Genomic DNA, 14,244 nt, shown 5'->3' with positions numbered 1-14,244 from the left:
ATCTACGGTATCGCCGGCCAACTCGTTGAGGTAACGCGTGGTTGGAACTTGGCATATCACTCGGCCCTGGTGGTGTCGCGGAGCGTGCCTTTACTGCGCATCTTGATCGGGACTTCCTCGCAAGCAATGATTACATCACGGGAAAATGTCAAAACTGGGTGAACATGGGCCCAAATCAACCCAAACCTGGGTAAATTGCATAAAAATACATAGACTTGGTTTTACTATTGAGTGGCTCAAAGTGGCTCAGGGTGGCTCACCTCGGCGTCTTCACATGCCCCTCTCCTCCTACGCCTCCTTAACCGCAAACAAGACCTGTACAACGATCCTTTAACCTTCCTCAACACCTCACATCACCCCCACCTTCCCTTCCCTGCGACTACCTTGCCAAACAACCCCAATACCCTGCCGGGAACTTAAGCGAATGGTTATTTTTTCTCCAAATTCCTGTTTTGACGCAGCTTTTACCAAACACACCCAGTTCTGTCATTTTCCCTTACATCACCGTACAGGACACTGCAACCTGAGCCCACAACAGATGGAAAACGAGCGGCCACCAACTCCCAACACTCGTCACTCGATGATCTCAAGCGTTGTCGGTCGCTGGTCGTAGCTATGAGAGTCGCATCCATAGACGCGTCCGACCGCACCTCGATCACCCATAGCGTGGGCCGCACGAAAAATTGCAAAATCGAAGCGTCCATCGCGACGGCTGTCGACGAGACAAGGCGACGTCTTGGCATAAAACCAGCAGCGGCCACTGACCGATGCAATCTGCGGGAGCCATGACAACGCGCGACAGAGGCATCGCTCCTCTGTGCTGACCCACGGACCGAGAACGCGCGCGGAGCCTTCTTCTGCCAAAGACGAGGGTTCATCTGTCGAGCCCTACCCCTGCGCACGTCGCAGCCACCACACCTGGAGGCACGAAATATATTTTTAAGTTATCGGGACAGATAAGACGCGCTTACACGAGCGGGCGAATGTTGTGGTTCATATGAAACACGTTCTTCCGGTCGTACTCGGTCTTGACTTGGCGCAGAAACAGATGCGTCACGTCGTCGAAGGCGCGGGTCTTGGCCGTGGCGTTGCGCGTGATCGTGTCGAAGCTCACGTGCGGCGCCTGCATCGCGCTGTTGTCAACGTCTTGGAGCGCGACTTTAACAGCGAGCACCCACTGCTTGTGCTTTGTGACTTGGTACCACGACATGTCGGGCAGGACGGCGTGGACGAGGATCCACCACCCGTTCTCGCGGTGACTCATCGCGTGCGGCCGGCCTTCGAGCGGGATCTGGCCGCCCCAGGCCGCGGCCGCAATCACCGAGCGCGCACCAGGGTACTGTACCCGGGTGTAGCGCACAAGGACGCTTAGGACGGCGTCGCTGAGGTCTTTGACAAAGTAGCTCGTCGTCATCGTGTGGCCGCGCTGCGTGAGTGGCTCGAGCACCGACTGGAGGCCGAGGTGGTAGCCGCCGTCGCGCCGCGATGCCCGCAGCGTCGCCCACTGCCCGCCGTCCAAGTGCCGCATGTCGTCGATCCAGGTCGTGTCCGTGACGACGTTGGCATCGCCGATCGCGGTGATGACCTGCGACACCAGTGGCTTGCCGCAGTGGAGGACGAGCATGCCGCTCGCATACGTCGGTGCGGCGTCCATGCGGTCGCGGAACGCTTTCGCCGTCTTCTTGGCCGACACGATCGTCGGGCAGAAGCGCAGCGGCGTACTGTAGTGACACCGGTCGATGCGGTGGAGGGCGAAGCGGAAGCGCGTCACGACGCCAAAGTTGCCGGCGCCGCCCCGGAGCGCGCGCATGAGGTGGCAGTGCTCGTTGCTGTCGCTGGCCGTGACAATGTCGCCGTTGGCCAAGACGACGTCGGCTTCGAGCCAGTGGTCGACGGCCAGCCCGTGCTGGCGCGAGAGCCAGCCCCAGCCGCCCGTCTGCGCAAAGCCGCCGACGCCCGTGTCCGGGTGCGTGCCGCCGACGAAGGCGAGGCCCGACCCGCGCAGCTCGGCGTCCGCGGCGCCCATGCGCGCGCCGCCGCCAATGTCTATGTACTTGTCCTCGGCGTTGACGCGGATGTCGGAGAGATAATGCAAGTCGATGACAACGCTGTTGTCCGGAAGGCAGAGCGCCGAGTGCTTGCCGCCGGCGACAGCAATGTGCAGCTTGAGGTGGCCCACCGCTTGCAGAAAAAGGGCAATGTCGCGCGCGTGGAGCGGCCGGAAGATCGCAAACGGGTAGCCGCAGTCGACGAACGCGTACGCTGAGGAGCGGAGCCGCTGGTACTCTTCGGCCATGCTCGCAAGCACGACCGTGCCGTCGACAGGGATCTCTTGGAGGAAGCGCCCGTACTTTTCAATGTTGGCCGCGGTCGACCGGGTCCGGCCGGCGTCGCGCCCGCCGAGGCTCGCCGCCGACACCTTGGTGCACGTGCCACCCATGCTGGTTTTTCGAAATACGACTGCGAGCGATCGCGTGCCCACGGCGCCAGCTGCGCTGCGTACTGTACGACGCCAACAGTTCTTGAACCATAGACGGTTCGCCGGCTGGCGTTTCCCACCGCTCGTGAGAGGCCCATGTATACAAGGTACGCCCGGCGACTTGTGCAAACTCGTGACGATCGAGGACATTGTCGACGGCGTCCAATCGAGAGCAGCGTGAAGACTGCAATGTGTGGACATCAAGACGACTTTAAAATTTGTGGCGCACCACCCAACACGAGTGCGGACTATCACCCTGCATCGTCGGCCGTGGCAAGAGTAGTACGGAGGCGTCGACGCGACGCTCCGTCTTGGTCCTAGAGGATTGCCAGCATCTATAAACGCTGTCCATCGTGGCATTCTTTCAGTGACGACACAGAAACACGGTGGTCCCTATCATTACCCAGTACGAGCTGCAAACCCGGTCCGCTGGATCTCGTAGTAGTCGTATAGGCACTAGCGTTTGCTTGTACAGCGGCTGTGGCTGCGTGCTGCGTGATGATGGTCGGGTAGTCGACTTCATTTGGCCGCAGCTGCAGAAAGCGGGATGAGGCGAAATATTGGGGCGGAAGCTTCGAGGAAGCCACGTCCCTTGCACGTCAAGGGCTTGTCTTTGAGCGACCTGTGCGTGCTTGATAAAACAAGTATCAACTCCGTTTCAAGTGCGCATCGATCGACCTGTACGGCGACAGCGCCGTGTGTGCCCTTCAATTGCACTCGTCGCTATGGTACGCACGTGGGTGCGGGACAGCTGACGGGTGCGGCCCTCGCGAATGATGCTCTGCTTCGACGGACGTCGTCTTGCCAGGATAGGCTGCGAGGACAAGTCGCAATGCGTCCGTCAACTTCAACATGCGCGAACCTGCACATCAACGCGCCACGTTTTTCTTGGCACAAGACTCACGCTGACAAGAGTATCAAGGCATATCCGGATAAATTTGATACTTAAAATGCAAACACTTCTTTATGGAATGGAAACCCCAACTCGTAGGCGTGGCGCTGGACGTCGGCGACGAGGCTCGGCGGGCCGCACGCGAGCACGCAGACCTTCTCGCCGAGGAACCGCTCGTGGTTGAGGATTTCGTCCAGCACGGGCCGTCCAGCAAGAAACGCAACGTCTTCGCCCGAGAGACTGCGGGCGCTGCTTCCTGCTGTCGCCGTCGACACGTAGAGCGTGCTCGTCACGTGGAGCGGCAGCGGGTGCATGAGGCTGTCGGCCATGAGCAGGTCGCTTGGCGCGCGCACGACCCAGTGCAACACAAACTTGCCGTCGCGGTGTCGCTTGTCGTCGCGCGATTGGTTGACGACGCTCAGCATCGGCGTGACGCCGACGCCGCCGCAGACCATGACGACGCGATCGTACTTGGCGATATCGACGCTGAGCTTGCCATACGGTCCACCCACAAGCACGCTCAGCGCCGGTGATGTCGCTGCAGCGCGGCACACCTTGTCGCCAAACGACCCTTTCTTCGGGGCCTTGATGCAAAAGCCGATCGAATCTTGCTTGGGCGACACGATTGCTGAGAACGGATGCCACTCGGTGGCCGAGATGGACGGGATGCAGACGTAGAAGAACGAGCAGGGGTTCATGGTCTCTGCCCAGCGCTTGGTCTGCGGCGTCGACGGCAACAAGAGCGTGACCGTGCCGTGAGCGTCGGCTTCGACATGGGCTTCAAAGCGGTTGAAGAAGGCGCGGAGCCGGCCGAGGGCGCTGAGGCCGTAAATGACAAGCGGGAAGATCATGCCATAGACCACCGCCATGCTGTGCAGCATGGCCAAGACAATGCCGGCGACGGCGGCGACGCGGTGGAAGTAGAGGAAGGCTTCGTACCAGCGCCGGCGGATCGGCTCGAACGCAACAAGACCCATGGACGCAAACGCAAGGAACGCGAGGAAGCCGTAGAGCGGCACGGCTTCCTGCGTCCCAACTGCCGTCGCCGTCGTCACGTTCCTGTCGACGGCGTTCAAAAGCAGGTGCGCCAGCATGAGCAGGACGCCGACACGCCCGAGCGCCCGATGAAACTTGAGGATCCGGTCCGGCGCGATCCCGAAAGCGAGTTCCCAGTGCTTGCCGCGCGCGACGGGCAAGAGCAAGAGCATCAAGTGCGCGAGCGCCAAGTGTCCCGTGGTAAGGCTGGCTGCCCGGGTGGCGCTCGCACCGACAAACTGATGGTTGACCGAGGCGCCTATGATGGCGAGCGTCGCAATGTACACGGCGACGACGAGCCACTCGCCGACCTTGACGTCCGCAAGTGGCTGGAGCACGGCGCCTGCGGCATGCGACGAACCGGGCGGCGCCAGCAGCGTCTTGTGGTGGATGACGCGCCAGTTGTCACCGGCGTGCGTCGCGATGAGGCCCATCGCGAGCAGCGTCACGAACGCCGCGGCGACAATGATCACGGTGTACGTGGTGACGACCGTCGACGCCGCGGCAAACACTTGGGCCGGGCCCACGCCCGAGCTTAGGACAAGGCGCGTGGCGCCACGCGCGGCATGGTAGGCGGGCCATGCCGACGTGCCGTAGGCCCACAGCACCGTCGTTTCGCCGCCGTCGGTCAAGGCCACGTCGGCGCTGGAGCCCGCCAAGGCGCGCGAGAATGTAAACGTCGCCACGCCGTTGACACTTGCGGCTTGGGCCACGCGGATGGCCGACTGGTCCGCTTGGAGGGTGATGCCGGACGCACTGTAGTCGCCGAGGGCGTAGAGTTGAACGGAGGTAGATGCCGATTTGAAGACGACCGCGTTGGTGACGGGACTGTTGACCATCTTGGACGAGGCAGCAAAACCGATCGAGACCCACTGCGCCGACGGCTCGGTGCAGGTGACTTGGAAGCACGCCTCGGCGCCGACAACCAGGCTGCGCACGGCAATCGCTGATGCGATGGCCACCGACGCCGTCGCGTTGAAGCTCGCGGAATCGCACGCGCCGGCCGCGCCGAGGGACGCGAGGCTGAGAAGACCCAGCACGCGGGTCGTCCACATGCTTGCGAAATGGAAAATGGAAGAATGCGCATCCCGCTCTGATTGACTCAGACCTCAGTAGCTATAATTATAGCACATCCGTCGTATTTCAAACCAGGTTCGTGGATTGGACCGGACGTCGGTGATGTTCCGATGCGCGGTTGGCACGAACTCTTGTAGTTTTCAATTTCTTGTTTCAATTTTGTATCTGACACGAGTCGTACGCCTACAGTCTGGCGTCGTCAAGGAGACACCCACGTACGCGTCGCTTCGTTCACCAGCAGAGTGTACATAGGTGGAGGTGGACGTGGCAGCATGGGCTGGAGCAAAAAGTTTTGAATTTCGACTGGGTGTCATGTCCAGATGCCGGTTTTCTGGTATTTCACATGTGCAATGTCCGCGGAACGAACTTCCGCCGGGCGTGAGCGGTAAGACAGCTGTTGCGAACGCCCACGTGTATGCAAGCAACGTGGGCACGGCCACACCGGCGCACCGAATTCACTGCACCAAAACGCTCTCTGCTCTCGCAAGAGTTACCAAACAAACCTGGCAACGCGGCCGGGCTCAACGTGTAGTCGAGGAATTACGCTGAGTTCTGCGCCGTTGTATGCATATGGTTCGCGCGCGACAGGCGAGACGATGTAGAGTGTCATTGCGTCTGGCCTCCGTCAGCGTCCACAGTCCGTAGCCCGCGGAAGCCACCACAGGCTTGGGAGACTTCTAGAGCCATTCTTCCGTCGAGCCGATTTCGCTGGTCGCGCTTGGAGGTTTTCGTGGGACGTTGTCGTTGCACACATGGTGATCCGTTCCCTTCAACGTCCAGCACACCGAGATGACGTACATTCAGGTATTTGATCATGTCCGCGCCAAGTGGCCATCGCTGTATGTAGTGGCTGATTGATAACTCGTTGGATTTCTGCGCGTTACGACGCCGGGCAATCAACTCTCAAAAGCCACAAAGTGCAGGCTCGACAAAAGAGCTCGGATGTGGCTTCCTCAGTTATCTAGTCAACTTTCAGGCGCGAGTATAAGCTTGGTTTTGTTTTCTTCCCGAAGATCGCTTTGGAGGTTGTCTTGTCGCCAATCGGCTTAAAACGCACACATTTTCTTTGAAGGCGTTGTCGGCTCCAAAGCCGTCGGGTTCTAGATAGATCAGTGGTCTATTATACATGTTCCCGATCCCGTGTACACTATAGTCATGGACTACTACAAAATATCCTTCTAATACGGCGCGTCATATCTTTCCAAACCCAAGACCAATGCGATCTACGATTAGATCTCGAATTTTGTCGAAGTTCGAAGCCAAAAATATGCCGAATAAGCATCACACTATATCAGTTCATTGACAGACCTCACACCAATTGGTTTGCTCCTCGTGACGGTGATAACTTGTCTGCGCAGCAGCGTCTTCAGTACGTGCTATCTTTGGTACATATGAGAAATGGAGTTATCGTTGTTTTGTTCACTGCATATTTGGCTCCTCGCTCCTTACTCGGCGGCTTTGCCAAAGCAGCACTATTTCTAAGATAGACTATTTTATCGCAATGTTCAGCATCCGGATACGGGCGGCAAAAACAGCCATTTCCAATTTCGAAGCAAGTCCGACATGGCCATCGAACCGACGCTGGCGGCCCTCGCCAAGAAGACCAACTGCGAGAAGCAGATCTGCCGCGTGTGCTACGCGCGCCTCCCGCCCCGCGCGACCAACTGCCGCAAGAAGAAGTGCGGCCACTCCAACCAGCTGCGCATCAAGAAGAAGATCAAGTAAATCCCATGTAATGAAGCGCGTTAGTCGAGGGTGTACGTGCGCAGAACCCGGTCTCGCGAGACCGTGTACATCGTGTTGCCATGGCCTGCCACGCCATGCACCGCGTCATACGTCGGGCCGAAGAGCTCCGTGTCGACGACCGGCGCCGTCGCAACGTCCGTCCACTTGGTGCACGCGCCGTCGCCGGTCGCCGCCCACACGTCCCCTATAGTAGCGTCAGCTCCATTGGCAGAGCGCAATCTTCGAACCGTCATTCGAGGTGTACAAGTCGTGCACGGCCGCATCGCTTCGCGAGACCATCGTCAGCGCCGACCTACGTCCCAATCCATGAGCCAAGGCATCGCGCAGCAGCATGTTGTACGTGGGGCGGCGCAGGTCAAAGGTGCTTACGACGCCGTGGTCGTTGCCAATAAGAACGGTGTGCTCGCGCGCAGGGTGCATCGCAGTGGCGGAGACGGCGGCGGCGCTTGGAAGCATGAGGACCGGCTCCAAGGCGCGGAGGTCGATGCCCTGTGCGCCGTGCGCTTCCGTGCCGACAAAGACGACCTTGCCGTCGGTCTCGCTCTCGAGCGGATGCCGCGCCGAGCGGCTTGTCGTGAGCAGCGCATTCGTCCAGACGCAGAGGCTCGTGGCCGGCGACGCCAGCGTCCACACCGAGAGACGCTCCGACGTTCCGACGTTCCAGAGGCTCAGTTGGGCGTCGCTCGCGCACGCTAGAAGACGCGAGGCAGGTGAGACGATCGAGGATCACGCAATCCGAGGCCACGTACACACGACGTTGCGGCCTTTGCCGAGGATGCCTGTGCCCGTGACGGCGCCGACGTGGCCTTGGAGGACGGCCGCGCACCGAAAGGCCTCCATCGACCAGATGCGCAGGCGAAAGTCGGCCGAGCCCGTGAGCGCAACGCGGGAGCTCGGGAAGAAGTCGACGGTCGTGACGTCGCCGACGTGGCCTTTCAACTCGATGCGCTGGCCCGTGGGCACGTGCGTTGCGTGAAAGGCGCCGTTGGCGCCACCCACACCCAAGAACGCGCCGTCGGCCGACGCGCGCGCGCAGAAGAGCTAGGCGCAAGGTGCAGACGAGACGCATACTACAGTGTCGCCGTACCTGCGAGTCCATGCCGACTTCGGCGGTCGGCGACAGGAACGTCATGGCCTTCGCGCCTTCCATGTCCATGAGCGTCAAGCGCGTTGGCGTTTGCGACGCAATGTGGTACAGAGGACCAGCCCGGTTCGTGTCCTTGTACACTGGCGTTGGCGCACCCGTCGTCGCACCGGCCATGGCCGCGCTGTCCCGCAATGGGTCCGCGTCGTGCAGAACAGGGCGGTCGATAGCGCTGACCCAGAAGGACTCGTCGGCCTCATGCAGGTCCCAGTCGCTCTGAATGTCGAGGACGCGGACCGTGGACGTGTGGCAAGGCGGCGTCGCGTGGGAGATCGCCATATCGAATTCTGACCCATTGGCCAACGGGTTGGTGTATTTTCATATCTGTCTCAATCACACCTGTATCGTTCATTTTTAACATTGTTTTAAGGTCACTGTGATAGTTTTCTGTAGCAATGCGACATTCTTGAAAATGACTGGTCGTAGATGGTATAACGCTCACAAGATCGCATGCTGGGCAAGACCTTTGAAGAGACGTACGAGCTGCTCGAGCGCGTGGGCCGCGGCAACTTTGGCGAAGTCCACCGCATCCAAGAGATCGCGACGGGGCGCGTCTGTGCGCTCAAGCGCATCCGCATTGGCGGCGACGCGGAGAAGATGACGCTGATTCCGTCGGCGGCGTTCAACGAGATCCAAGCCATGCAGCACCTCGCGCACCCCAACGTACGGAGGAATGACTCGCGGAACTTCATATTTGCTGGCGTAGATTGTGCAGCTGCTCCATGCGGTACCCGAAGGTGCCTCTGTGGGCCTCGTACTCGAGTACATGGCGACCGACCTGGCACAGGTAGATGTGTCGATTGCATGCGATGTGGCTGTAAGAAGGCGCTAGCTTATGGCACGGGCGACGACGCCCTTCTCGCCGCAAGAGGTCAAGTCGCTCATGTACATGCTGCTGCGCGGAGTCGAACACTGCCACCGCCACAAGATCATGCACCGGGTCAGTGCACCGCCGACGTTCTCGACTGACGGCAGCTGAGGATATCAAGCCGGCCAACCTTCTTCTCGACAAAGACGGTGTCCTTAAGCTCAGCGACTTTGGACTCGCCACTGTGTACACGGGACCGAGTCGAGAATACAGCCACACGGTTGCGACGCGCTGGTACCGCGCACCAGAACTGCTCTTCGGCTCGCGCTGTTACGACTTGTCGGTCGACATGTGGTCCGTCGGCGTTATCTTTGGCGAGCTACTGCAGCACGCGCCAATGTTTCCAGGCCTGAACGACATTGACCAGCTCTTCCGCGTGATCCAAGTCCTGGGGTCGCCGACGTGGGCCGGTGTCGAGAGCTTGCCTGACTACCACAAGGTGTCGTTTCCGTCGTTCTCCGCCATACCACTGGCCGTGTTGCTGCCAGAAGTCCCGGTCCTTGCACGGGATCTATTGAGCCGTCTTCTCGAGTACGAGCCCAGCAAGCGCATTTCGGCGGCAGAGGTCCGACTTGCAACTTGGGCTACTATCCAGCATCGTTGTAGGCGCTGCACCATCCGTATTTTTTGGCGCACCCGACGCCCGAGGCATCCATTTCGCCCGACCGACTCGTGATGGCCGGCCTCGGAAAGCGAGATACGACGAGCGACGATTTTGCGCTGCCAAACAAACCGGTTCTGGACCTCGACATTGGGTTTCTTTAAAATTGCAATGTATCAAATTATCAGCTTTAGATCGAGGAGCTAGAACAAGAAGACTTCTTTGTGGAAGTCGACGTTGATCGACCGCGCGTGGCGCTGGACGTCGGCCACGAGGCCTGGTGGGCCGCACGCGAGCACACACACCTTCTTGCCCAGAAACCGCTCGAGGTTGATGACCTCGTCTAGAATCGGCTTGCCACGGGTGTAGTGCACGGTCTCGCCCGTGCTGCTGAGGAGGCTGCTGTCGTTGTCGGCAGCCGTGCTGTAGAGCTTGCACACGGCATCATTCGGCAGCGGGAACATGAGTCGGTCGGCGCTCAAGAGATCGGTGGGTGCACGCACGACCCAGTGCATTTCGAGGTTGGCGCGGCGCGACTCGCCCCCCTTGTCGCGGCACTGGTTCACTACGCTCAGCATCGGAGTGACGCCAATGCCGCCGCAGACCATGACCACGTGATCGTACCGACCAAGGTCGACGGCGGGCTTGCCGTACGGCCCGCCAACAAGCACCGTCATTGTCGTCGCATCGGTCGCAGCCAGGCAGACCTTGTCGACAAAAGACCCTTTCTTCGGGGCCTTGATGCAAAAGCCGATCGAATCTTGGTCGGGCGACACGATCGCCGAGAACGGATGCCACTCGGTGGCCGAGATGGACGGGACGCAGACGTAGAAGAAGGCGCAGGGGTTCATGGTCTCTGCCCAGCGCTTGGTCTGCGGCGTCGACGGCAACAGGAGCGTGACCGTGTCGGGGGCGCTCACGTCGACATGGGCTTCAAAGCGGTTGAAGAAGGCGCGGAGCCGGCCGAGGGCGCTGAGGCCGTAAATGACAAGCGGGAAGATCATGCCGTAGACCACCGCCTTGCTGTGCAGCATGGCCAAGACAATGCCGGCGACGGCGGCGACGCGGTGGAAGTAGAGGAAGGCCTCGTACCAGCGCCGGCGAATCGGCTCGAACGCAACAAGACCCATGGACGCAAACGCAAGGAACGCGAGGAAGCCGTAGAGCGGCGTCACGCGCTGCGTCCCGAACGCGTTCGCGCTGGTGACACCACTAGTGCCGGCGGTGAGGATCAAGTGCAGCGTGGCGTAAACGATGCACGAGCGCCCGAGGCCGCGGTGGAACTTGAGGATGCGCTCGTGCGAGATGCCAAAGACGAGCTCCCAGTGCTTGCCGCGCGCCACGGGCAAGAGCAAGAGCATCATGTCGACAAGGGCCAAGTGGCCCGTGATGAGCGAGAGCGCGCGGCCGAGCGTCGCGTCCGCAAACTGGGCGCGGACCGAGAGCCCCACTGCGATCAGCGTCGCAACGTACACGACAAGAACGACGAGTTCGCCGAGCTTGAGATCGGCGAGCGACTGCTGAAAGCCCGCAAGGAGATGGCGCGACGTCGGCGGTGCACAGAGCGTCTTTTGGTTGACGACACGCCACTCGCCAGCGTGCGTGGCGACGAGGCCGAGGAGGACCATGGTGGCGAAGCCCGCCGCGACGATCTGGGCCGTGTACGAGCTGACGACGGTCGAGATGGCTGCGAGCACCTGGGCCGGGCCCGTCGACGACGAGAGCACGACGCGCGTGGCGCCAGCGGCATCGTGGTACGACGGAAACGCCGAGGCGCCGTGGGCCCAGATGACGTTGGCTGCGCTGTTGTCTGCGAGGCCAACGTCGAGTGGCGACGGCGACACCAGCGGTCGCTGAAACGTAAACGAGGCGATACCGTTGGTGACGGCCGAGCGCACGACCGAGATGGACGACTGGTCGGCTTGCAGCACGGCCGACGCAGCCGTGTACCCGCGCAGTTCGTAGAGCCGCACCGTGGGTGCACCGGACCCGATCTCCATGACGACCGCGTTCGAGATGGGGCTGCTCACCATCCGAGAGGAGGTTGCGAGGCCAATCGAGACCCATCGCGCGTTGGCGACGGCCGCCGTGACTTGAAAGCACACGTTGGCGCCTTGGACGAGGCTGCGCAGCGTCATGTCCGGACCGAGGGCGACCGAGGGGGCATTGGGAAACGCGGCCGAGTCGCAGGCCGCGAGCGCCGTCGAGATAAGACTTGCGACGCCTAGCAGGAGCTTGTTGGTGGTGACCATGGGAAAAGATAAAGTGAGTGCCAAGTTGTCGCGTTGGCTTGGAATTCCACCGAGGGTTTTTAAAACAAATGGTCATTTTGGTGGTACTGTATGCATCTTTCAATATATTTGGGGCACCATCTGCACGACTCTAGTCACCCTGTCGCTATTGCCATGTCGCGCCTTGGTGTCGCGCGAGTCCTCCGACTCGCCTCTACGTACGACAACACGACAACACGGTGTCGAGGTATCTGACAATATACCTCGTCGTTCAGTGCACACATCGAGTGTTTAGCGCATGAACTACCACATAATTGTCTCTAGTTCGTGCAGACTTGGCATCACCAGCGTGTTCATTCAACAGCACCGAGTGACGACGGCACGTGATGACAAGGTGTCCATCGGTCCTGGACATGGTGATCGAGGCGGTGATCACGTGGCAATATGAAGTTGTCTGATTGGCGCATTTTGGATGCGAACATTCCGGATCACCAAACACAGAATTGCCACCAGCAATTTTGCACATTTGGATCCTTCGACAAACAAATAGATGAATTTTTGTTTGCATTGTGTCAGTGCTCCGAGATCACGCGCGCCTCTGATCTGATTTGTCAGCCGAGCGGATTCAAAGCCACGCAGACCCGGATAAGATACCTAAACGTATACCTTGGCAAAAACAATCCGTGGACATTCCGTGGACTAAAAGCTGTCGTCGCTGTGCTCGCGTTGCCGTTTGCCTGCAAGCACGGAACCGACTCCAATACAAAAGCCAAGTCGCTATCTGCCAGCTCTATCACACGAGAGCAGGATAGCTAGCTAGCTAAGCCTGGACCAGATTGATGGAAGATGCATCGAGCTCTTGTACACTTGTCCGAATCCAGACCCGATCCGAATGAATGTTCTTGTAACGAGAAACGCGATCTTTCCGATGAAACGGCACAAGTTCTTCAATCGCATACACCTTCGCAATGCCAGCGCTGTCGGCCCGCGACCGCGCGATCCTCGAGTTCGCATGCTGCACCTTCTACCTCCAGACCAAGCCTGCGGCCGACGAGCCAGCAGCGCCACCCGAGTCGCTGCCGCCCACGGACATGGCCGGCGCAGCCGACGACGATGGCAATGACGACGACTTTGGCCTGGAAGCGGACGACGCCATTGACGATGCCACGGCCACGGTGCCATCAAGCACGCACAGCGCGCCGGCCAACTCGCTGCACATCGACGCCGAGACGCCGCCCGAAGCGCCGCCGTCCGTGCTTGCCGAGGCCCTCATGGAGATGGCAGGCACGCTGCTGTACGCGGATCCTGGCTCGGTTGTCGTTCGCGAGCACTTGATTGCATGTAGAGTATCGCATCCACGCCCAAGGCTCATGCTTCGTCCTTATAGCTCTTGCCCACCTCGCGTTCAAGACGACGGCCCGCGGCCTGCGCCCCACAAACGACTGCGAGACGATCGTGCGCTTTTGGTGCAACTGTGTTTCGATGGGGCTCCGAGGCGAGTACGATCACATGGGTGCGTGGTCGACCAACTGGCTCTGGGTCCTTCGCTGCGCGGACCTGCTCCTCCTCAACGTCGCGCCCATGGGCCTCGAGAGCGCGGCGTGGCGCACCAGCATCGTGCGTGCACTCGACGGTATCTCCCAAGCCTGCCTCGGCACGCAAAACAAGGTCATCGGCAAGGCGATCTTCGACTGGGTCATGGAGCTCGCCCAAGCTTTGTGACCCGCTACGCACGCGGTGGCGGTCGCATGGGACATGGCGGCAAGCTTGGCCGAGTGGGCATCGCGCAAGGGTTATTCACTTGGCATCGCGCGGCCGAATCCTTCGTTATTAACACCTTCATGGAGCCAGCAGTCGTCTTTACAGGCTCGTCGTCGCGACGGTCGCCTCGCGTCGTGGCGGTCGTCGGCATCCCACACAGGACAGTGTATTCCAACGCTGAAACACTGGAACGTCCGGATGCGCCATTCCACCCTCCGGATACCAGAAAGACAATTCCCTTGTTCAGTACATAGTAGGTAGGCTTGCCGACCAAGTCAATTACGTCACACGTGAGTAGTGCCACGCTCAAGTGTACACACGCACGACGAGCCCAAACTGTAGTTGGGCGTGTTAGCGGTCCAGCACCTTTGCTCTACCAGAGTGCACCAGTCTGCATGGCCCACGACGCT

General features: G+C 60.2%; 7 protein-coding genes across 7 annotated transcripts; 3 read left to right on the top strand and 4 right to left on the bottom strand.

The window, feature by feature from the left end:
* Nucleotides 1–917: 917 nt before the first annotated feature.
* SPRG_00048 (hypothetical protein) lies at nucleotides 918–2,440 on the bottom strand (the record flags this gene model as incomplete). The annotated part of the gene is made up of 1 exon (XM_012338164.1): nucleotides 918–2,440. One exon carries the CDS (start codon nucleotides 2,438–2,440, stop codon nucleotides 968–970), a length of 1,473 nt encoding a protein of 490 aa, XP_012193554.1. The 3' UTR covers nucleotides 918–967.
* Nucleotides 2,441–3,406: 966 nt separating this feature from the next.
* On the bottom strand, nucleotides 3,407–5,518 carry SPRG_00047 (hypothetical protein). Its single transcript, XM_012338163.1, has one exon. It carries the CDS (start codon nucleotides 5,459–5,461, stop codon nucleotides 3,425–3,427), a length of 2,037 nt encoding a protein of 678 aa, XP_012193553.1. The 5' UTR covers nucleotides 5,462–5,518; the 3' UTR covers nucleotides 3,407–3,424.
* Nucleotides 5,519–7,046: 1,528 nt separating this feature from the next.
* Nucleotides 7,047–7,208, top strand: SPRG_00046 (50S ribosomal protein L40e; the record flags this gene model as incomplete). Its single annotated transcript, XM_012338162.1, has 1 exon — nucleotides 7,047–7,208. One exon carries the CDS (start codon nucleotides 7,047–7,049, stop codon nucleotides 7,206–7,208), a length of 162 nt encoding a protein of 53 aa, XP_012193552.1.
* On the bottom strand, nucleotides 7,091–8,659 carry SPRG_00045 (hypothetical protein). The gene is made up of 5 exons (XM_012338161.1): nucleotides 8,317–8,659; nucleotides 7,979–8,270; nucleotides 7,570–7,921; nucleotides 7,457–7,521; nucleotides 7,091–7,413 (listed from the first exon to the last, which is right to left on the bottom strand). The coding sequence occupies exons 1-5, from the start codon at nucleotides 8,650–8,652 to the stop codon at nucleotides 7,229–7,231; spliced, it is 1,230 nt and encodes a 409-aa protein (XP_012193551.1). The 5' UTR covers nucleotides 8,653–8,659; the 3' UTR covers nucleotides 7,091–7,228.
* Nucleotides 8,660–8,814: 155 nt separating this feature from the next.
* On the top strand, nucleotides 8,815–10,006 carry SPRG_00044 (CMGC/CDK protein kinase; the record flags this gene model as incomplete). Its single annotated transcript, XM_012338160.1, has 5 exons — nucleotides 8,815–9,036; nucleotides 9,080–9,160; nucleotides 9,206–9,313; nucleotides 9,354–9,806; nucleotides 9,848–10,006. Exons 1-5 carry the CDS (start codon nucleotides 8,824–8,826, stop codon nucleotides 10,004–10,006), a joined length of 1,014 nt encoding a protein of 337 aa, XP_012193550.1. The 5' UTR covers nucleotides 8,815–8,823.
* SPRG_00043 (hypothetical protein) lies at nucleotides 9,986–12,094 on the bottom strand (the record flags this gene model as incomplete). Its single annotated transcript, XM_012338159.1, has 1 exon — nucleotides 9,986–12,094. One exon carries the CDS (start codon nucleotides 12,092–12,094, stop codon nucleotides 10,046–10,048), a length of 2,049 nt encoding a protein of 682 aa, XP_012193549.1. The 3' UTR covers nucleotides 9,986–10,045.
* Nucleotides 12,095–13,023: 929 nt separating this feature from the next.
* Nucleotides 13,024–13,926, top strand: SPRG_00042 (hypothetical protein). The gene is made up of 2 exons (XM_012338158.1): nucleotides 13,024–13,414; nucleotides 13,461–13,926. The coding sequence occupies exons 1-2, from the start codon at nucleotides 13,042–13,044 to the stop codon at nucleotides 13,793–13,795; spliced, it is 708 nt and encodes a 235-aa protein (XP_012193548.1). The 5' UTR covers nucleotides 13,024–13,041; the 3' UTR covers nucleotides 13,796–13,926.
* Nucleotides 13,927–14,244: the final 318 nt, after the last annotated feature.

The sequence above is a fragment of the Saprolegnia parasitica genome (genome assembly GCF_000151545.1).
Source record: "Saprolegnia parasitica CBS 223.65 unplaced genomic scaffold supercont2.1, whole genome shotgun sequence".
Lineage (NCBI taxonomy): Eukaryota > Oomycota > Saprolegniomycetes > Saprolegniales > Saprolegniaceae > Saprolegnia > Saprolegnia parasitica.
The sequence above is the reverse complement of the archived record's forward strand: the minus strand, read 5'-3'. Positions and strand labels throughout refer to the sequence as shown.